At 39.6% G+C, this 23014-nt stretch overlaps 1 protein-coding gene across 13 annotated transcripts in view; it reads left to right on the top strand.

The window, feature by feature from the left end:
- Positions 1 to 23014, top strand: part of DST (dystonin) — a 690079-nt gene that overhangs the window by 605908 nt on the left and 61157 nt on the right. For all 13 annotated transcript variants that reach the window (XM_073626702.1, XM_073626693.1, XM_073626691.1 and 10 more), the window contains 6 exons: positions 5266 to 5385; positions 5486 to 5593; positions 11707 to 11925; positions 18713 to 18916; positions 19476 to 19707; positions 19995 to 20221. In XM_073626702.1, coding sequence (XP_073482803.1) covers positions 5266 to 5385; positions 5486 to 5593; positions 11707 to 11925; positions 18713 to 18916; positions 19476 to 19707; positions 19995 to 20221 — 1110 coding nt within the window. The remainder of the gene's footprint in view (positions 1 to 5265; positions 5386 to 5485; positions 5594 to 11706; positions 11926 to 18712; positions 18917 to 19475; positions 19708 to 19994; positions 20222 to 23014) is intronic.

Here is a 23014-nt window from a genome sequence, read left to right as displayed (position 1 = left end):
TTCTGCGATTTCTATAGTATTTTTGGTTGGGTTCATTTTTTCTTGTGCTACCCATTAGTTGTGAAAATCTATGTTTATATAACAGTGTGGGTTTTACCTTATATGGCCACTATAAAGTAGGTACATGTTTTCAAAGATATATTTATTAGCTAGGAGGCTTCAAACATAGCCTTAAAGCAGAACTTTACCCAAAAGGGGAAGTTCCGCTCTTCCTCATCCACAACCCCATCAGACACTCCCACCCCCTAAGACCCATTTGGAAGTTTTTTAGTTTTTTTTTTTTTGTGGTACTCGCCCTCACCTCTGGTTGGATTGGCTTACCCCCACCTTCTGGGACACATCACAGGTCCCAGTAGACTGCAGGACCATTGACAAAGTGTAGCACAGCTTGCACATGCACAGTGGGAAGCCAGCTGTAAATCTGTAAGGGATTACAGTTAACATGCTAGCACCGGAAACCCGAAAGACTGGTGAAGAACCGGCCTGGGTGAGGATGGAACTGGATCCTTGTATAGGTGAGTGTCTGTTTATTAAAAGCCAGCCACTAAAATTTATTAAAAGTCATCTGACTTTTCATTTTTCCACAAATGACTGAAGCTCCTCTTTAATATCTTCCACTAGCGATGATAGAACAGCAAAATAAACAAAACAAATATATAACATTAATATAACTATACAATTCTAAAAGTACAACTAAAGGCTCCTGTATGACAGCCTAAACATGTCCCCAATCCAATTACTATGTTATGTACAAGCCTCATAAAGTAAACAACTTCATGTGCCTTCCCTGATTTTGCCAATTCCTCCTTCATTTGTGTCTCACACATTCTCCCTCTGGACACTGCAGCTCACAGTGAGAGAGTTTCAGCACAAAGGCAGTGCTGTCAATCCAGAAAGCAGTGGGCAGGGGTAGGGTTGGCCAGGTGCTGATAAACAAACTACAGGCTGGTGAATCAGCAGTGATAATGCAGTGATAATGCTGAAAGCTACTCCGCCTGCAACATTTTTTTTATCCCAGTGTAGTGCAAACAACCACAACCCACATGAGAGTGGCAACTCTGCTCTGATTTTATGAGCAGTGCAGGATCGTTGCCACATAACAGAAAGCTAGATGTAGGTTCAAAAAGTATTTTTGGGATCATGCAGGGGGACTAAGAGAATATTGTAAGTATAGATGCACTTAAAACATCATTCCTGCATCACATATTTTGATACAAGGCTATAGTTCTCCTTCAAAAATCTACTTTTTGCAGAGTGTACAGGGTGAACATGATTAGTTTTCAAAAGCATATACAGTGCTGTGAAAAAGTATTTGCCCCCTTCCTGATTTTTTAAAATTTTTTGCATATTTTTCACACTTAAATGACTCAGACCATCACACAAATTTTATTATTACACAAAGATAACCCGAGTAAATACAAAATGCAGTTTTTAAATGATGGCTTCATTAACCACTTGACAACTGGGCACTTAAACCCCCCTCGTGACCAGACCAATTTTCAGCTTTCAGCGCTCTCACACTTTGAATGACAATTACTCAGTCATGGAATACTGTACCCAAATGAATTTTGTGTCCTTTTTTTCATACAAATGTAGCTTTCTTTTGGTGGTATTTGATCACCTCTGGGCTTTTTATTTTTTTGTGCTATAAATGAAAAAAGACCGAAAATTTAGAAAAAAAAAGCATTTTTCTTCGTTTCTGTGATAAAATTTTGCAAATTATTAATTTTTCTTCATAAATTTTGGCCACAATTTATACTGCTACATATCTTTGGTAAAAATAACCAAAATTAGTGTATATTATTTGGTCTTTGTGAAAGTTAGAGAATCTACAAACTATGGTGCAAATCATAAAAAATTGATCACACCTGATGTACTGGTACTTGTTCTTGCGACCTGAACAAGCCAGAAAAGTACAAATACCCCCCAAATGACCCCTTTTTTGAAAGTAGACAATCCAAGGTATTTAGTAAGATGCATGATGAGGTTTTTGATGTTGTCATTTTTTCCCACAATTCTTTGCAAAATGAAGATCCCCCCCCCCCCCACACACAATTGTCATTGTAATAAGTTATTTCTCTCACATGGCATGTGCATACCACAAATAATGCCCCAAAATACATTCTGCTACTCCTCCTGAGTATTACGATACCACATGTGTGGGACTTTTTCACAGCCTGGCCACATAGAGAGGCCCAACATGCAGGGAGCGCCATCAGGTGTTCAAGGAGCATAAATGACACATCTAACTTGTTGATTACCTATTACACTTTTGAAGGCCCTGGAGCACCAGGACAATGACATGTGACACTGACGTGGCACTGATGACAGATGGAACTGATATGTGGCACTGATGACAGATGGCACTGATACGTGGCACTGACACTGATGTGGCACTGATGACAGATGGCACTAATACGTGGCACTGATGACAGATGGCACTAATACGTGGCACTGAAAACAGATGGCACTAATACGTGGCACTGACAGATGGCACTAATATGTGGCACTGATGACACGTGACACTGATGACAAATGCCACTAATATGTGGCACTGATGACACGTGGCACTGATGACAGATGGCACTAATATGTGGCACTGATGACACGTGGCACTGATGACAGATGGCACTAATACGTGGCACTGATGACAGATGGCACTAATACGTGGCACTAATGACAGATGGCACGAATACGTGGCACTGATGACAGATGGCACTGATACGTGGCACTGAGGACACTGATGACAGATGGCACTGATACGTGGCACACATGACACTGATGACAGATGGCACGTGACACTGACAGGTGGCACTGATGACAGATGGCACTATGTGGCACTGATGACAGATGGCACTTATACGTGGCACTGGGGACAGATGGCAGTGGCGACAGATGGCAGTGGGGACAGATGGCAGGGACATGACAGCAGGGTCAGATGGCAGGGACATGACAGCAGGGACATGACAGCAGGAACAGATGGCAGGGACGTGACGACAGGGACATGATGACAGGGACAGATGGCAGGGACGTGACAGCAGGGACATGATGACAGGGACAGATGGCAGTGGGAACACTTTTTTTTCATTTTTTTTTTTTTCACATACCACCACAGCGGTTCGCTCTCCCTCCTCACACTCTGTCTCTGTGTGAAGAGGGAGAGCCGCAGAATACCGGCGATGAGAGATGATCTCATATGTTTACATATGAGATCATCTCTCATTGGCACCGCCACCGCTAGGATTGGCCGTTTTCAGCGATCTGTGACTGGCTGTGTCCAAGGGACACGGCCAGCACAGAACTTCCCCGATGCGTGCCCTCGGGAGCGCGCAGCGCGGAAGTAAACGGGAGGCCGTCCCTAGCGTCCGCGCTGTAGCCGTCTTTCAGCTATAGCGCGGACGCCTAGTGGTTAATTAAGGTAAAAAAGCTGCCAAAACCTGCCTGGCTTTATGTGAAAAAGTAATTGCCCCCTAAACCTAACAACTGCAATCAAGCATTTGCGATAGCTGCCAATGAGTCTTTCACATTGCTGTGGAGCAATTTTGGCCCACTCTTCTTTGCAGAATTGTTTTAATTCAGCCACATTGGAGGGTTTTCCAGCATGAATGGCCTGCGTAAGGTCATGATACAACATCTCAATTGGATTTAAGTCTGGGCTTTGACTAGGCCACTCCAAAACCTAAATTTTGCTTTCTTTGGAGGTGGATTTGCTGTTGTGTTTCGGATCATTGTCCTGCTGCATAACCCAAGTGCATTTGAGCTTGAGGTCACGAACTGATGGACGGACATTCTCCTTTAGGATTTTCTGGTAAAGCTCAGAATTCATGGTTTCATCAATTATGGTAGGTCGTCCAGGTCCTGAAGCTGCAAAGCAGCCCCAGACCATCCCACTACCACCACCATGTCTGACTGTTGGTATGACGTTCTTGTTATGAAATGCTGTATTCGTTTTATGCCAGATGTAACGGGATGCACACCTTCCAAAAAGTTAAATTTTTGTCCACAGAATATTTGCCTAAAAGTTTTTGGGGATAATCAAGATGTTTTTTGGTAAATGTGAGATGAGCCTTTGTGTTTTTTTTTGGCAGCAGTGGCTTTGGCCTTGGAACTCTCCCATGCCATTTTTGCCCGGTCTCTTTCTTATTTTTGAATCATAAACACTGATCTTACCTGAGGCAAGTGAGGCCTGCAGTTCTTTAGATGTTGTTCTGGGTGCTTTTATGACCTCCTGGATGAGTCGTCGTCATGCTCTTAGAATCATTTTTGTTGGCCGGCCACTCTTGAGAAGGTTCACCTCTGTTTCAAGTTATCTCCATTTGGGGAAAATGGCTCTCCCCGTGGTTCACTGGAGTTCCAAAACCTTAAAAATAGCTTTAAAAACCCTTCCTAGACTGATACATGTTTGTTTCTAATCTGTTCTTGAATTTATTAAATTGTGGCTTTTTGTGATCTGTTAGCATGCTTCACTTTGTCAGACAACTTCTATTTATGCAATTTCTTGATTCAACAGGTCTGACAGTAATCAGGCCTGAGTGTGGCAAGTGAAATTTAACTCAGCTTTCTAAAAAATTGTGGTTAATCGCAGTTCATTCACGATTCAGCATGGGAGGGGGCAATTACTTTTTCACATAGGCCCAGGCAGGTTTGAACAGCTTTTTTCCTTTAATAAATGAAATAATTTAAAAACTGCATCTTGGATTTACTCGGGTTATCTTTGTGTAATATTAGAATTAGTCTGATGATCTGAATCATTTAAGTGTGAGAAATATGAAAAAAAAAAAAAATTCAGGAAGGGGGCAAATACTTTTTCACAGCACTGTATATGGTCATTGTATCTTTTCAATGTATAAAAAGACTCTCATGCAGCACAAGTGCAATGAAAGAGTTTTTTTTTTCTCTTGTCCTTACATTGTTGTTAGAATTTGCCTTGCTCTGTTCGCTCTACACCGGTTGCTAGCACTATGCCAAAAAAGAATATTGCATGGCAACATCTATTATTTCCTACTTCTTGAGACTTTTTGCTAAGGTTATGATTTATATTTTCTTATCTTTACGCACTGCATAGAGCTTGTGTCAGATGAAAATATACAATACAAATTGGGATCACTTTATGTTTACTCATACACATGATGTTTAGACCTTAAACATATTGTGAACAATTTTGCATCTAGCATAGAGACAACTTTGCTCTTTTAATAAAGGCTGTTTGAGCTTTATAGCCATCCCGCAGAATTATGTCATATAATCTCATTTATATTGTTCCAGTTTGAGCAAGCTGTTGGTGCAGAGCAAACATGGATTGAGGAAACTAAAAATAAATTGATGGCTCTTGGTCCCATTCGGCTTGAGCAAGACCAGACTGTGGCTCAGCTACAAGTTCAAAAGGTAATAAAATGTGTTTGGGATTTAATACTGCTATCTGCAAATGAATAAGATATCATTTTATAGAGTGATGCAGAAATAATAAGTATTTTTCTGTTTACAGGGCTTTGCAATGGACGTATTAAAACACAAAGATACGATAGATGAACTGGTCAATTCAGGAGATGAAATAATGAATTCATTCAATGATGGGGAAAAACAAACCATGGCGGTATGTTTTATAAACTAGAACTAATTGGCGACATATTTTATGGGCTTTACTAAGATATGGCAATACAGGCAGACAGCAAAGTACTAGTCACTAGTTCTGCCTGTGGTCCTCCTCCAGCTGATCCTTCTCTGTGACAGATACTGTGAGGTTGATTTACCAAAGGAAAATAGGCTATTCACTTTGCTAGATAATTTTCCTGATGGCTTAGTGAATATGGTGAAAATTCTGTTTGCAAATAATACCCAATCATGTGCAAGGAAAAAAAAATGTTTGCTTGCACATGATTGGATGATTGGAAGTCAGCAGAGCTTCATCTCATTCATTAAAAAAAGAGAAAATTCCCCTGCAATTCCTTTCACATTTTAATTTCAGGTTAACTTTAAGGCCAATGAATCACTTCAGCCCCGGAAGGTTTTACCCCTTAATGACCAGGCCATTTTTTGCGATCCGGCTTTCTTTTGGTGGTATTTGATCAGCTCTGCGGTTTTTATTTTTTGCGCTATAAACAAAAAAGAGCGACAGTTTTGGGGAAAAAAAACAATATTTTTTACTTTCTGCTATAAAACATATCCAATAAAGAAATGTAAAAAATGTAATTTCCTTATCAATTTAGGCCAATATGTATTCTGCTACATATTTTTGGCAAAAAAAATCCCAATAAGAGTATATTGATTGGTTTGCACAAAAGTTATCGCGTCTACAAACTATGGGACAATTTTTTGGCTTTTTATTTTATTCTTTTACTAGTAATAACTGCGATCAGCGATTTTTAGCTGGACTGCGACATTGCAGTGGACAAATCGAACATCTTACTGACACTTTTGAAATTATTTGGGGGAACCAGTGACATTATTACAGTGATCAGTGCTAAAAATATGCTCTGTTACTGTTCTAATGGCAGGGAGGAGGTTAACATCAGGGGTGAGATAACAGTTAAATGTGTTCCCTGGAAGTGTTTTCTAACTGTGTGGGGGATGAACTGACTAGGAGAAGACAGAGATCTGTGTTGCTGCTTAGCAGCAACACAAGATCTCTATCTTCTTCCCTGTCAGAACAGCGATCTGCCTTGTTTACATAGTGATGATGTAAACAAACGGTGATCTGCCTTGTTTACATAGGCAGATCACCGTTTTGCCTCTCTGGGGAGCGATTGCGTGTCTATTACGTAGTTTCGTGCAATGGAGCCGGCCTGTCGCAGTATATCTGCGGTGGGCAGTCAGCAAGTGGTTAAAATGAAAATGTATTAAATCTGTGTTCTTTGCAGGGGAAGCTACATGCTGTATTAGTAAAACATTACAGCCTTGTTATATTTGTTCATGATGTATCGCCTCTCTGTATAGGGTGATTTCACATAGTGGAAAGGTTGCATTTTATTCCTCCAACAGCAGTGCATTTGGCTTTTATTGTTACTTTTACATCTAGTCAATAAATTATATGGACCCTATTTGACCAAAAAAACTTCCTATTTATTTACAACTAAGAAAAAACATTGAACTCATTACCAGAGGAGGCTTACTCTACTGAGTACCATGCCTTGATGACTTTTAAAAATGTGTTTTCAGTGAGAAGCAGTACACTGACATCTGCCAAAAATGTTTTCTATCTATCCAGACTAATCTTCCACCCCTTCCCTGGTGGTGCTATAAATGCATTGTTAATTTAAATAGTGTTGGATGCTTATTAATCATCTAGTGTGAATGAGTATGATACCTTACAAAGAGAGTTTGCTCTTTGTTTTTGGAGAACTAAGCAGGAATCTGCTTTTGTCAGCGTATGTAGAGCATATGGAAAGACGATGAGGGGACTATTACACCTTCAAGCATTCCATTCAGTAGTGACATTTCTTTTTTGGATTCTTGCAAAAAAGCTGAAATACCTTAGAAACAAAACAATAAAAAAACTGCATTGTCTTGCACACTGGATACCTGGCCCTTGCCATAAAATATTGATGTAGACACGCTACATGTTTTCTAATAAATAGATCAGCTTTCACCTTGGGTTCACACTTGTCCGAACACAGACATCGCATGTGATTCGCTAGTTCTGATATCTATGGAGTGCTTTAGGAGTTTTCACCATCAAACACGGAGTAAAATGATGATGTTGGTTCATAATTTAAATGAACATTATCATGAAGTGTGAGCAAAGTGACTATTTAAAGCTTAGTGATGTTTTAAGTATGTAGATCTGCAGATGTAATAAGAGCCCTGGGCTAGTAATGCTTTAGCCTTTTTTTTCCTCTTCAAAGAGATCTATTTTTTTTTTTGGCTGTAACATAATTTGAATAAAGCTATGCTTCACAACACCCTATTGTTTACAATTTTAAACTAATAGGCAAGCTTAATTGGCTGACACTGAGGGAAAGACAGCTTATTAGCTAGACTCCACTAGGCCATACATGATTCACTTTCTTTAGTATGAACAGCAGGTTGAATAACAGAAAATGGATAGACTTCCCCATCCATATATTCGAGGAGGATGGGGGAACCTCTTCCGCTATTGTATTCTCACAGTGGGGAAAGTTTTCCGCTAACAAAGTACACTCATCAGCACCGGTGGCACTGATCGAGCAAGCATTTTCCAACAGGCTGGTTGTACAGAAGTCGATAGATGGATCAAAATTCGGCCAGTCCTCGCTAAACCAGCCAATCTGTGGACGGCTTAAGTGACATCATGTTCTGTAGACATGGGATAGGCAATTGGCTAAACAAGTGGGAATTGCTGCATCCTGCCTCTGTGATGCTTAACAAGGAATCAAGCCTGGGTCCTGTATATTTCATTGTACTGCAGAGATAAATAGGGGATAGAATAGAATACATAATACAATGTGTTTACATATACCTATATATAAACTTTACTTGGCTTAAAAACGTGTTAAATAATGTAATTAATATTATCCTGTGAAGCAGGAGTAGGCAGCCTTTGAGAAGCAGAGATCTACCTAAACAACATGAAAGAGATTAAAAATCACCAGGGTTCATCACCCTTCTTTAAAATAAATTACCTAGCAAGGTCTAACTAAAGAGTAAGGAAAACCTATAATAAAACAAACGTCACTGTAAAAATATAAACTTACACTATCTTTAAAAGGGGATAGTGTCAGTAAAGTAGTGAACAGTGTCAGTAGGGCAGTGGATGATGTGTAGACAGTGTCAGTAGGGCAGTGGATGATGTGTGGACGGTGCCAGTAGGGCAGTGGATGATGTGTAGACAGTGTCAGTAGGGCAGTGGATGATGTGAGGACAGTGTCAGTAGAGCAGTGGATGATGTGTAGACAGTGTCAGTAGGGCAGTGGATGATGTGTGGACGGTGCCAGTAGGGCAGTGGATGATGTGTGGACGGTGCCAGTAGGGCAGTGGATGATGTGAGGACAGTGTCAGTAGGGCAGTGGATGATGTAAGGACAGTGTCAGTAGGGCAGTGGATGATGTGAGGACGGTGCCAGTAGGGCAGTGGATGATGTGAGGACAGTGTCAGTAGGGCAGTGGATGATGTAAGGACAGTGTCAGTAGGGCAGTGGATGATGTGAGGACGGTGCCAGTAGGGCAGTGGATGATGTGAGGACAGTGTCAGTAGGGCAGTGGATGATTTGTGGACGGTGCCAGTAGGGCAGTGGATGATGTGAGGACAGTGTCAGTAGGGCAGTGGATGATGTGTGGACAGTGTCAGAAGGGCAGTGGATGATGTGTGGACAGTGTCAGTAGGGCAGTGGATGATGTGTGGACAGTGTCAGAAGGGCAGTGGATGATGTGTGGACAGTGTCAGTAGGGCAGTGGATGATGTGTGGACAGTGTCAGTAGGGCAGAGGATGTTGTTAGTAGGGCAGAGGTTGGTGTCAGTAGGGCAGAGGACGGTGTCAGTAAAGCAGTGGACGGTATCATAGGGCACAGAACGGTGTCAGTAGGGTAGAGATTGGTGCCAGTAGGGCAGTGGACGTGTCAGTAGAGCAGTGAATGGTGTCAGTAGATCAGTGGACATATCAGAAGGACAGAGGTTAGTCTCAGTAGGACAGTGCATGGTTTCAGTCAGAAGAGCAGTGAACATGTCAGTACGGCAGAAGTTGGTGTCAGTAGGACAGTGAACACTGTCAGTAGGACAATGGACAGTGTCAATAGAGCAGTGAACCATGTCAGTAATGCAGTGGATGATGTACGTAGGACAGTGGACAGTGTCAGTATTTTATTTTATTTTTTTTATTGTACAATTTAATTTTTTTATTCTTTACAATATAATTTTTTTGCATTTATTTTTAAGAGCCACATTGTGGGCTTTGGTGAAATATCGGGGGTATAAACAGACTGCTGATATCTCACTTTTAAGAAAGAGAATTGGACTGAGGTCAGAGATTCCCTCAGCTGCACTGGATAGTGAATAAATGCAAAGTGCTCTGGACTGAGTGGCTTCCTTTATATTCACAAATTGAAGCGTAGTAAGCACACTTTACTATGCTTCAGTTATGAACAAACACAGTGAGTGATTAGCACAAATACTCACTGTGTTCATTCAGAAAAGGAAGGGGCCGGTAAATTACATAATTACTGGCCCCTTACCCCGCTCTCTATTCTGCAACAGTCCATGCAGAAGCTGGCGGGAAATAAGAGGAGGGCAGCTGGCAGCACTGCGGTGGAAGGGGGGTGCGGAGGAGAACACAGGGAAGGTGGCTAGACGAAGAGGAACAGGGATAGGAGGGGCAATGGGGGTGGCGTTTACTGTAACTGATTCCCTTTCCTCCTGCAGCTGCTGAATGCCAGCGGGAGGAGAGGCGGCTTTCAGTGGTTGCAGGAGGAAAGGGGATCGATTACAGTAAAAGCTACCACCGCCACCCATCCTACTCTGTTCTAGGGGATGGCAAGGAAGAATCGCAGTCTACCCATCACCTACCTGTGATTGATGGGTAGATCACGATCAATGGGTTGATGACCCTGCTGTAAAGCTAAATGTACACATGAAAGTGGCGTCCCTTTAAGCTAAAGTGAAAAACTGCTATTTTAATAATGTTAATGACTAAGAGTGGTGCATGGACTAAGAGTGCGCTATGATTCTATGGCATAATTTACACTGTGGTGCATGGACTAAGAGTGCGCTATGATTCTATGGCATAATTTACACTGTGGTGCATGGACTAAGAGTGCGCTATGATTCTATGGCATAATTTACACTGTACGCTGTAAATAAAGAACAAACCTAAACCTAATGTCAGAAAGTGAAATAATCTGTGTATATACACTAGATGATGTTGAATGTGTGGGAAAAACACTTATCCAAAATCATTTACAGTATTTATATAGAAGTACTCAATAGGCGGTGCAAGTAAGATATTTTACATAGATATAGCTAAAATATTGATCATATGTAAATAGTGCAGCGCTCTCCCCTTCCTAGCTAACCCATTAAAGTTGAAAATATATTTCAATTTATTAATGAAAACAAATACACCACTATGTAAAGTCATAAAGTCTACAGTTATATACAGTACACAAAAAATATGTGCATCCAATAAAGTGTAAAAAGCGCACCAGATGAATATCTACTAATTCACACCAAAATTCATCCATATTTCTGCTTCTTTAAACCATACAAAGTCTGGTGTAGCTGTGCCCTGTCTGCTAATAATTGGGTGTGCACATACTTCTTTTGTGTATGTAACTAAGTGTTTTTTGATGTGCTGTAGATTTTATGACTTTACGTTGTGGTGTATTTGTTTTCATTGTTTAATTGCGATATGTTTTGAAGTAATTCGTTAAGTGGGTTAGCTAGGACATTTTAGTGTTAGCTGCTTTCGTTTTAGGAGTTTAAAGATAGCCTTTAGTGTAAAAGGTCTTATACAGTATTGATTATGCTTCCTCCGCAAGGTTCAAGAAGGAGAACATGTATTCAGTAAGCTCAATGTTTAACTACTTATAATATCATTGCTGTTATATCATAACATTTATCAAAGATACTGCTGGTATCTTGTATATATATATATATATATATATATATATATATATATATATATATATATATATATATATATATATATATATATATAAATGTATTTATTTATTTAATAAAGCATTTACCTATATTAGAGTTTCTGTTGATATTAAATTGTTACTTTTTGTGTGTATAAAGAACAAGGTCAGAAGCCTGCAGAAGAATTATGAGGACGTCTGTCATTTGAATGCTGAAAGGAACCTGCAGCTGGAGCGAGCTGTATCTTTAGTAAGCCAGTTCTGGGAGACATACGAAGAGCTGTGGCCATGGCTGACAGAAACTGAGAAAGCCATCTCTAAATTGCCACCACCGGGTTTAAATTATGATACACTAAAACAACAGCAAGAAGATATTCGGGTAAGAACAAGCTACTAAATAAAATGTTTTGATGGATTATTAAAGGAATCCTTGTGCTCACTTTTATTGAATAGTTTTTTGACAGGAAATATAATTCACTTTCATTCTAAGATCAGTTGGCATATGTGGATGGATCTGAGAAATTAAAACTAGATAAAGCAGCAAAAAATATAGCTAAGTCTTCTTGTTATAGGTTGAATCCATGGCTTAAAAATTAAGGGAATCCCTTGGGGTCCCCTATTTCTTTAGAACTAGTATCCCCATTGGAAGATTTCCCCTCTATTACTTTTCTGGGGACAACCCAAAATTGGTATTTTTCTTTTACTTTCACTTTCAATGATAAAATTCACCCCTTTTTAACAAATGAAACCACCAAGCTCCTCATTCACTCCCTTGTTATCTCTCGCCTTGACTATTGCAACTCCCTTCTCATTGGCTTACCTCTCCATAGGCAATCCCCTCTTCAGTCAATCATGAATGCTGCTGCCACACTTATCCACCTTACCAACCGCTCAGTGTCTGCCAACCCTCTACTCCAATCCCTACACTGGCTCCCAATCACCCAGCGAATTAAATTCAAATTACTAACCACAACATACAAAGCCATTCACAACTCTGCCCCGAGCTACATCACTAATCTTGTCTCCAAATATCACCCAAATCGACCTCTCCGCTGTTCTCAAGACCTCCTGCTTTCAAGCTCTCTCATCTCCTCCCATGCTCGTCCCCAGGATTTCTCCAGAGCCTCTCCCATCCTCTGGAACTTGCTTACCTCCATCTATCCGGCTATCCCCTATTCTTGCTACCTTCAGACGATCCCTGAAAACTCATCTCTTCAGGAAAGTCTATCACGTCTCCAACTAATCTCCTACCACTTCCACCAGCTCATTCCCCACAGTTACAACCTTTTGTACCACCTGCCCCACCCTATTAGATTGTAAGCTCTTCTGAACAGGGCCCTCTTAATCTTCTTGTATTTTATTGTATTATAACTGTATTGTTTCCCTTTTATATTGTAAAGCGCTGCGTAAACTGTTGGGGCTATATAAATCCTGAATAATAATAATGGTAGACAGGACAAATAGAGAGGGTGAATCTCCTTAACGGGGGCACAGACGGCAAAAAAATCTGACAGGTGTTCTAATCTCTCTCCAGTCAAAGAAAAAAAAAGTTTTGCCTTTAGTTATACTTTAACACGGGCAGTGAGTGGTGGCAATGACAGACACACGTGTAAATGAGTCCTAACTGTGGCTGTTACGATCAGGACTGAGCATATAATATTTGTTATGCTCCTGTGCTGTCTTTGTAGTTGATCATACAAGATGACTTTTGTTCATTTTTCATCAGTTGGACCTTCAGTAGTTCTATTCCTTTTTGACAATCTCTCTGTGTGCAGTGCTGTTAATGCACCCTGGGGAAATGAACTATTTGGCTGGTTATCACCTCATTGTAGGCGCAAAAGTATGGGAATTTTAAGAAGATAATGAAAATATTTTCAAATGATGGCCCTGGGACATGCTCAAAAGCCAGCAACTAAGTGAAAAGAGAAGCTGTCACCATATATAGAGTAAATGACTCCAATTTAAGAACCTCTGTAGACAAAGAAAGTCGCAAGCTCAACATATAGAGCGAGGTGCAGTGCAGTTACAGTATGTACTAGTTTATATACCACACCGAAGCAGAACATAAAACATTCCTCAGAGATAGTATGCATTAGAGATATTAGTATGCATTAGCATGGACACAATTGGGTTGTGCATTTAAGGCACACATCCAAAACACACCTAAAATTATTTGTGCCAGTTTTTATTACTGTTCTAAGCAGGGGGCCCTTCTGGGAATCTCTTTAAAATATTGATGACCATGAAGGTTTTTTTTAAAACATTTTGCATTGTTCCTGCGTATACTGAGCACTATGGCTCAATACAGTTCTTGTACAGAGTTTGTTGGGGATAACTTGGTGAATGTTTGCATTTTGTTCTCCAAATCCCGTGTGACTTGTTCTTTATGTTATGTTATGTTCTAGCTACTGGCCATGATGTTTTAGTCTCAGTTTCTTTATTCCTTTTGATGCTGTTTTATTTTTTTCTTACCTTTGGTTTTGAAAAGACCTGAGACTCTTTTAATATACCAGCATCTTTAAAAACTTTTTTCATAACTCTTGCAATGTTGATTAGTACCCTGATTATGCCAAAATTGTTTTGCGGCCTAAAAAAACCTTCTTGCTTCATTTAAATATTCACATACTGTATGTCATAATAATATAAACTAACAAGTACACAGTGGCTTGTTATTTTACATTAATTATAATTTTACAGACTATTCATGTTCCTAGTGGCGGACCAGTAGGAAAATGTTGTCAATCGTCATCTGCTAAACAATTACAAAAGTCGACATAACTAGATTACGTAGGCTGTAGATTCCATTGTCTGACCTAATTGCTTCCGACAGTCTTTTTACTCTGTCTTATCTGGTAGTGCAGCAATATACTGTTCATAGATAAACATCAGTAAAATGCCAGAAAAGTTTTGTGTTCCTGTCCAGTTTCTGTATGTAGCACACATCTGACAACATAACATAGTCACTGAAAACATGTACCACTGTTCTAAACACTAAAAGCAGTAACACTTTGTGAACAAAGCAATGGACCTCATGAAAAAAAATTGAAGTGAGATTACAGAGTGCTTGGCACGACAGCTGTCTTTATTGAATAAGTAAAAAAAAAATCCATCTAAATCCTCTTTATTTAAATCAATTTGTGTAATTAAGGTGGATGTTGTAACTGGCATTGTTATTCAGCTATATGTGTTACCAAAATATCATTGTTTCATAATGATAAACTTTCCTGTGTTGTCAATTGATACCATGTGACAACTTGTATACACCATATTACCAAAAGTATTGGGATGCCTGCCTTTACTTGCATATGAACTTGAATGACATCCCAGTCTTAGTCCAGAGGGTTCAATATTGAGTTGGCCCACCCTTTGCAGCTATACCAGCTTCAACTCTTCTGGGAAGGCTGCCCACAAGGTTTAGGAGTGTGTCTATGGGAATGTTTGACCATTCTTCCAGAAGAACATTTGTGAGGTCAGGCACTCATGTGGACAAGAAGGCCTGGCTCACAGTCTCCACTCAAATTCATCCCAAAGGTGTTCTATCGGGTTGAGGTCAGGACTCTGTGCAGGCCAGTCAAGTTCCTCCACCTCAAACTCGCTCTTCCATGTCTTTATGGACCTCGCTTTGTGCACTGGTGCACAGTCATGTTGGAACAGGAAGGGGCCAACCCCAAACTGTTCCCACAAAGTTGGGAGCATGAAATTGTCCAAAATGTCTTGATGCCTTAAGGGTTCCTTTCACTGGGGTTAAGGGGCCAAGCCCAACCCCTGAAACACAACCCCACACCATAATCCCCCTCCACCAAATGATTTGGACCAGTGCACTTTTGATAATATAGTGATTTTAACTGTGGTCCATGGAAGCAATCTCAGATCTTTTTGGTAAAACATACGGGCCATATTTGTCTTTGTATCTCAGGTATAAGGCTTCTTTACAGCATTGTTCCTAATGATCACATAGACCGTCACAGTAGGATAAAACCTCTGCAAATCTTGAATCATCATAGAGTATAACTGACAATTCTAAAAATTAAGAGAAATGTTTTTCATAGTTTAAATGTTTGACATCCATCCCGTCCTCAAAGAAGTAGATAAAAACAAGAGTGATCTTATCTGTCTCTTGGGCATGGGAAAGCTCTAAAAACTCACCTAGGAAACCATGAGAAGGTGAGGCAAAAACAAATCTGGGCTGCAAGGCATCCAAATAACAATGAGAGACTTGAATTCTATTTTGACTAACTCTAACATTGCACAATAAGTAATGATTTAGCCATCAAAGCTTCCAGTGTAAGATATTTTCTCAAAACTGAAATAACTAGCTTGGCAATTTCATAAACACTGCTTTGTCTGTAGGGCAGAGCTACGGACTAATGTTTTCAAAAACTAAGCTAGCCAATCATGTGAATCTAGTTTATTCACAACTACTATATATAGTGTGAAGGCTTTCCTGGCTGGGTGTAAATTGAAAGGATTTTTTATAAAGAAAGCCCTTGTACTGCACAATAACCACAATTATTAGATCTAAAAAAAGGTTGTCTTAAGTTTTTACAATCAGATTTTACTATGGTTGGCCAGATTTAGATGGCTTTGCCATTCATAAGTGGTTAAAACACACACAAGAACATACAACTTACATGTGTGTAAGTTATTTGCCTTAATCACTATATTTGCTTTATATTAGATTTGTTTTCATGGAAATTCTGTATTTAGAGTAAATAGTATGCTTTGAAGGCAGTGTGTTTGCACAGGATGTGTCAAGTTAAACATATCTTGGAAAAGTATATCATTGTTTCTTATATCTGCTAATTTGTCTTTACATACCATGAAAAGGAATATACATAGCTTTACAAAGGTTATGGATGAGCGCTATTGTGCTTTTATGTTCTTTTTTACATGTAAACTGGTGGATTTTGTTGAAAAGTTGTATTTTGCAGCCCCAGAGGTTTAGCTGCCCGCATGATGTGGGACATTCTTCATTACTAACGCTATACAGAAGTTTTTTTTGTATGGCTGAACCTTAACTTTAAGGATTCTACTGACCAACAGTTGTAATCTCTACCTAAATCCCAGTTTTTGCCACCTGCCTTGTTTTGGCTGTAATCCTAATCTGCCAGGCCGTGGCAGAAGTGGTTAGATCCCTCAAAAAGGATACTGAGGCAGACCCCTTAGTAATAGTGTGTGAAACCAATGGCTTGAGCCCTGCGCTTCTGTTGTGATGGCTTGCTAGAAGACTTTAAATTTGTGTCCTGTTTCTGCTTGCTCTCTGAAAACTCTTCAGCAATTCTTCTCTCCAGAGGGACCCTCTGACCAACTAGGTCAACACAGACTGGCTGTGCTGTTCTTCACCTAGGTAGGGATCTGTATCCTCAGTGTCGCCCTTGCACACTTGATAATTCTCAGAGTATTGACTCCTGTTTTTGACCTAGTGCCTTTTCCCAGCACCCCATGGGGGGGGGGGGTACTAGGATGACCCCCAATGAAAGTGATAGAAGAGCATCTTGCAAAGAGTTTTATGCCTGGAAGATCCAGCCTGATCTAACTTTGTCATATTTCAGCATTAGAAACCTATCACCTGTAGGTGAGAGTTACCATCAGGCTGGAAGATCCAGCCTGATCTAACTTTGTCATATTTCAGCATTAGAAACCTGTCACCTGTAGGTGAGAGTTACCAATGTAGTCCATTCCTACAATGGTCCACAGTATGTTTACCTTGAGTCCCTCATCATCAAACAGGGAGTTACCCCTCTCTCCTCCCTTGCAGGAACATAGGAGTTTGAGGGACCCCACTTTGAGACCTCTACTTCCATTTCCTCTCAGTCTAATTCAGTACTCTCATATGCTGCTAGGGGTCTAGTTCCTGAACGTGTCTGTCCTGTGTACCAGGAGACAGCCCCTGGTATGATTACTGAGCCTTTCCATACAGTTCTTTGGGGCTGCTTTATTAACTTCTAGAAAGCAGGTTCCTTCTGGTTACTCAGTTAGCAAAACTTGCTGCAGGGTATTGAGCTGTAATATTTAATTGCACTAAAAAATTAGGGTTACCAACCTGTTTGGACAGGAGTGTCTTGATCAAAAGACTGGCTGAACAGAATTACAAAACCATTGGTAAATTACTTAAAAAAAATTACTAAATATGGCAAAGACTTGTGTTTAAAGTGTAGTAACTCACAGCACCAGAATTATTATTTCACTGGTCAACAGTAAACTTAAAACTTAAACTTCTAATTTTTTTCGGACGAATATTGTACTGATTAAACGAAAATTGTACATTCTGATATTGTACGAGAAGGATTTTCGTGTTTGTCCCTTTGGATAATTTCAGATGAACTGTCGTGAACAGCTCTTGAAAGCTATGTACTAACGATCAGATTATTGTACAATCACTTCGGTATTTTTTGACAGATTTTCTGATGTGTACTAGGCTTTAGTCAGCACATGTGGAAAATCCTTCAAGCTCTACCTTTTGAGAGTCTTCCATTAGTCTATTGTTTGATGCAAAACAGTTGTGTTATGTTCTTGTTGGCATGTTGTCCCCTAAACAATGTGGGGAGTCTGTATCTATTCGGACTGCCTAAATGTGGTTGGAAAATTCTTATACAATAAAAAGTTTTAGGATACCCTCAATGCACGTGCTTTGACAGCATTACTGTTATTATTTTTGTTTGCATGGCCATGCTACAGGCAATAGATACTATATTTCAGAGTATAAGGAACTGCTAATGTTTATTAATTCTTTAAACAATGTGATTTCCAATTTTTATTTATTTATTGGCTTTTATTATTGTTGCATTTTAAGAAATGTTATAAACGCAGTACCTTTGTTACTCCTATAGTCCCAGCCAAGCAAGTAGTCTCATTGCTTTGGTCTTTTGCCATTTTAAATGATATAACCTTAATGTTTAGAATCACTTATAAGTCCCCTTGTAAGTTTATCAGGGCAACGGCCTTGATGTAGTCACATCATAAATATTTAAAATAAGTTTTTCATGCCCTCATGAGTAAAATGAACTTTAATACATTTAGAGATGTATGTCCTTAGTTATTATCTTTACTCTCTTTATAACTGTGTTTAGAGTATTTTGCCAGCTGGATACATTAGGACGCTAAAAACAGACATGGAAGGGAGTATGAGCCTAAAATATTTGTAATGTGTTTGTCTTTTGTCATAGCAACTTCGTGAGCTGATTGCAGAACACAAACCTCATATAGATAAGATGAACAAAACTGGGCCCCAGCTGTTGGAACTCAGTCCTGAGGAAGGTTTCTTTATCCAGGAGAAATATGTTTCAGCTGATTCCCTCTACAGTGAAATCAAGGAAGTTGTAAAGAAGCGGGCTGATGCCTTGGATGAAGCTTTTTCTCAGTCATCACAGGTACCTGTTATAGTGTCTTCTATCTATCTATCTATATATATATATATATATATATATATATATATATATATATATATATATATATATATATATATATATATATATAAAATGAAGTGTCTTCTGTATGTAAAAGAATGCATACATAACACATATACATAGCTTTCCAATGACCTAATTTCTTTATGCTGACTAAGATGCTGGACAAAGCAGGTCCAGCAGGTAATATTTTTTTAACTTTACATTGAAACATAAACAGATAATATTTCATTCTAAGTAAATATATTTATACATCACAAGTAAATATAATTAATTAGGGTTCATTCTATTTTTTTTACTATGATGAACAAAGCAATTGTTTTAGTACTATTGAAAAATAAAAAACATATAAGGCTTTTTTGCTTGTAGGTACCATTCAGTTCTTTAAGGTATAATGCCAAATGATACTATAAGTTTTCAACTCACGGTTTCCAAATAATGTTAATGTTTTTATTACTGAAGTGTTAACGGCTCAAAATAAAATTCATAAAAAAGAATGCTTTCTGTTTTCATTACTCCCCAGTTTCATGACAAGATTATACCAATGCTTGAAAGCTTGCAACGAATAGCTGAGCGTTTGAGACAGCCACCTTCAATCTCAGCAGAGTGTGAGAAGATCAGAGAGCAGATAAGCGAGAATAAAAATGTTTCTGTGGAGCTTGAAAAGCTGCAGCCTGTCTATGAGACGCTTAAAATGCGTGGAGAGGAAATGATCGCACGTTCGGAGGGTGCTGATAAGGACATCTCAGCTAAAGGTAATTCATTGGGCAAGACAGCAGCTATTCTTTTCATTTTCAGTGGATGGTACATAGTGCAGACTTTAGTGCTGTTCATATCATGTGCTGTCAGTTACGTTGTTCATAATTCTCGCATGAAATGTTGTTATGAAATCTGCTTTTGGCAAGAAATATGGTACTATGATTTGCCTTACAATGCCTTATTTATGAGTCATTAAAGCCTAATTGCCTGAACAACTATAAATTTATTAAAGCTGAATCAAATGGCAGACATATCTGTTTATAAAGTGTGCTTTCTTCGCCAGCTGTTCAAGATAAGCTTGACCAAATGGTCTTTATCTGGGAGGACATCCAGGCTTTGACGGAGGAAAGGGAGGCCCAGTTGTTGGATGTGTTGGAGTTGGCAGAAAAGTTCTGGTGTGATCACATTGCTCTAATAGCCACCATTAAAGACACCCAAGAATTTATCCGAGATCTTGATGAACCTGGAGTTGATCCTTCAGTTGTAAAACAGCAACAAGAGGCAGCGGAGGTGAGTTGACTAATAAAGCCTTACTGGAACATAATTATGCATCAAAAATAGAAGAAATGGTTGGCAAAATACATATGAGCCTTAACCTCCCTGTATAATTATGTCTGATTTTTGAACCTCAAAGCGGTACATTGTTTTGCATAGATATTTGGCGTTTTATATTGTAGGCCTGTAATTCTTATGCCCTGTACACATGGTCGGACATTGATCGGACATTCCGACAACAAAATCCATGGATTTTTTCTGACGGATGTTGGCTCAAACTCGTCTTGCATACACACGGTCACACAAAGTTGTCGTAAAATCCGATCATTCTGAACGCGGTGACGTAAAACACATACGTTGGGACTATAAACAGGGCAGTAGCCAATAGCTTTTGTCTCTTAATTTATTCTGAGCATGCGTGGCACTTTGTGCATCGGATTTGTGTGCACACGATCGGAATTTCCGACAACGGATTTTGTTGTCGGAAAATTTTATAGCAAGCTCTCAAACTTTGTGTGTCGGAAATTCCGATGGAAAATGTGTGATGGAGCCCACACACGGTCGGAATTTCCGACAGCAAGGTCCTATCACACATTTTCCGTCGGAAAATCCGACCGTGTGTACAGGGCATTAAGAATAACTCACTTAAATCTGTCCAAACAAGAGTCTAGTAGATATCCTGGGTATGATAAAGTTTGAAACACGAAATCATAAATTCTGACATAATTATAAATAATTATAGCAAAAAAATATGCAATGATACATTTTATTCAATAATGTAATCTAATCAAAAGCACTGAAATTTGCTCAGTCGCAGAATTGTCACTGTCATCACTTTCAGTGTCTGATGACGAATTTCCCCACGAGTCACTATCACTCAATTCTGCAAGTGTTTCTAATTTACTATCACTGTTTTCTAGCTGGTCTTAAACCACTTTTGACATAGAGGGACACTTTTTGGATGCCATGGAGGTTCTCAAGTTTCCAGGTAGAAAGAACAGTATATGTATAATATAAAACTGCAGGCAGGGCACTGGACAAAGCACTAGGGACAAAAGGGAGTTGAAATGATTTGATACAGTAATCTTATAGATTACAGTGTGTTCTGTATTTTTCACTTTTTTTAATTTGCCGTTGGGCTCCGCCTCCATGCGTCGTAACGCTCGCAGGGAATGGAGCCCAGCACAGTGATGAATTGGGCAGAGGACACAGCCTGCGGATACAGTGGGAGGACATTGCAGGATCCTGGGGACAAGGTAAGTAACTTTACCAGGATACTGCGATGCGATCCCGAGTGTGGCTCAGAGTTACTGCTTTTGGTAATGAAAATTGACCCCAAGCCACACTCAGGAATACCGCTAGGAAGGGTAAAGAAGAGCTCCAGTCTGGGAAAGAAACTTTTAATATAAGGACACTTACCTGTCCAGGGATCCATCGATGTCGGCACCCCGAGCCGATTCAACAATCGGCTTTGGGTGCAGGCGCCGACATCTTCACTAAGGGAAAGCAGCAGTGAAGCCTGCAGGCTTCACAGCTGGTTTATTACTGTGCATGTATGTGCGATTGTGCTTTCTGAATAGTCCCACTGTCTTCTGTGACCTGTGTGAGGCCCAGGAGGCAGCGGGGGTAACATGGAGGGGCCAAAAATACTCAGAGATCACCGGGGCCATCTTACCTGGAAGTGGAAGCAGGTACCTGCTCCCCCCTTTCCCCAAAAAGTGCCAAATGTGGCAGTTGAGGGGTGGAGTGCCGCTTTAAACACCCTTATATTTTTCACATGTGTACCCAATATTACAGTATATTTACATGCCATTATTTAAAGCAGACCTTACAATGTCTGTGCCCCTTCTTCCTGTAAAATTGGTAGCACATAGTGGAAGAGAACACCCAATCACGTGCTAAGAAAAAAAAAAAAAATTTTAATATTTTTTGCTTGCTCATGTTTGGATGATGGAAGTCAGCTCAGCTTCCTCACATTCACTAAGCTATGGGAAAATGGCAAGTGAAAATTCCCTTGGAAAGTAAACAACTTGTTTACCTTTAGTCTATCAAACCCACTATGTTCAAAAAGTACCTGTAAATAAAAAAGTTAGATTTTATACTTACCTTATCTCTGTCTTCTTCCTGTGGCACCTAGATGAGGATGATGTCACACTCCTTCCAGAGAGATCCTGGGGAAGAGAGGACAGCCCAGATCTTGCAGGAAGACGATCTTGCAATTAACTTGGGTGTCTTCTCTTAAGATTTGGAATACTCTTCATTAGCCAAGAATCTTCCTAGAGAGATGGTGCCACCTAGTGAATGATTACAAGAGAAGGGGGTCTACAATTTAAGCAAAGCATTCACTGTACTTCAGTGGCCACTTTATTGTGTTCTACTTGTGTAATTCTTTCTGATGTTTGCAGTTAGGAATCATCATAGATTATGGTGTCCCATAATTCTCAACTACCAAAAATCTTAAAATAAAGTTGAGGCCCCAGAAAATACCCAATTTGGGACCCTATTCTAAAGTCTGATACATACTGTTAGTAATAGCATCATTCATGAAACTGACAAACAGCTGTTAGTAGTGAACTGACAAATCACTACTAGTAGGTGAAATTACATAGATAGTAAATATCAGTTGTTATTGATGAACTTCTCAGAAGTTTATCCCAGAAATGTTGAATGCTGAGGGAAGGTACATTGCTCAAAGGGAGTCAAAGCCAACAGGCATGGGGTAACAGAGTGGTAAGCACAATACCTCTCTCTTGCAGGATCCTGCTATAATGTTGTTTTTGGTCAATGATAGTCTCACTGTAATCGTAA

This window comes from Aquarana catesbeiana, linkage group LG04 (genome assembly GCF_042186555.1).
Source record: "Aquarana catesbeiana isolate 2022-GZ linkage group LG04, ASM4218655v1, whole genome shotgun sequence".
In the NCBI taxonomy this organism is placed as follows: domain Eukaryota; kingdom Metazoa; phylum Chordata; class Amphibia; order Anura; family Ranidae; genus Aquarana; species Aquarana catesbeiana.
Note: the sequence above shows the minus strand (reverse complement) of the source record. Positions and strands in the feature narration are given on the sequence as shown.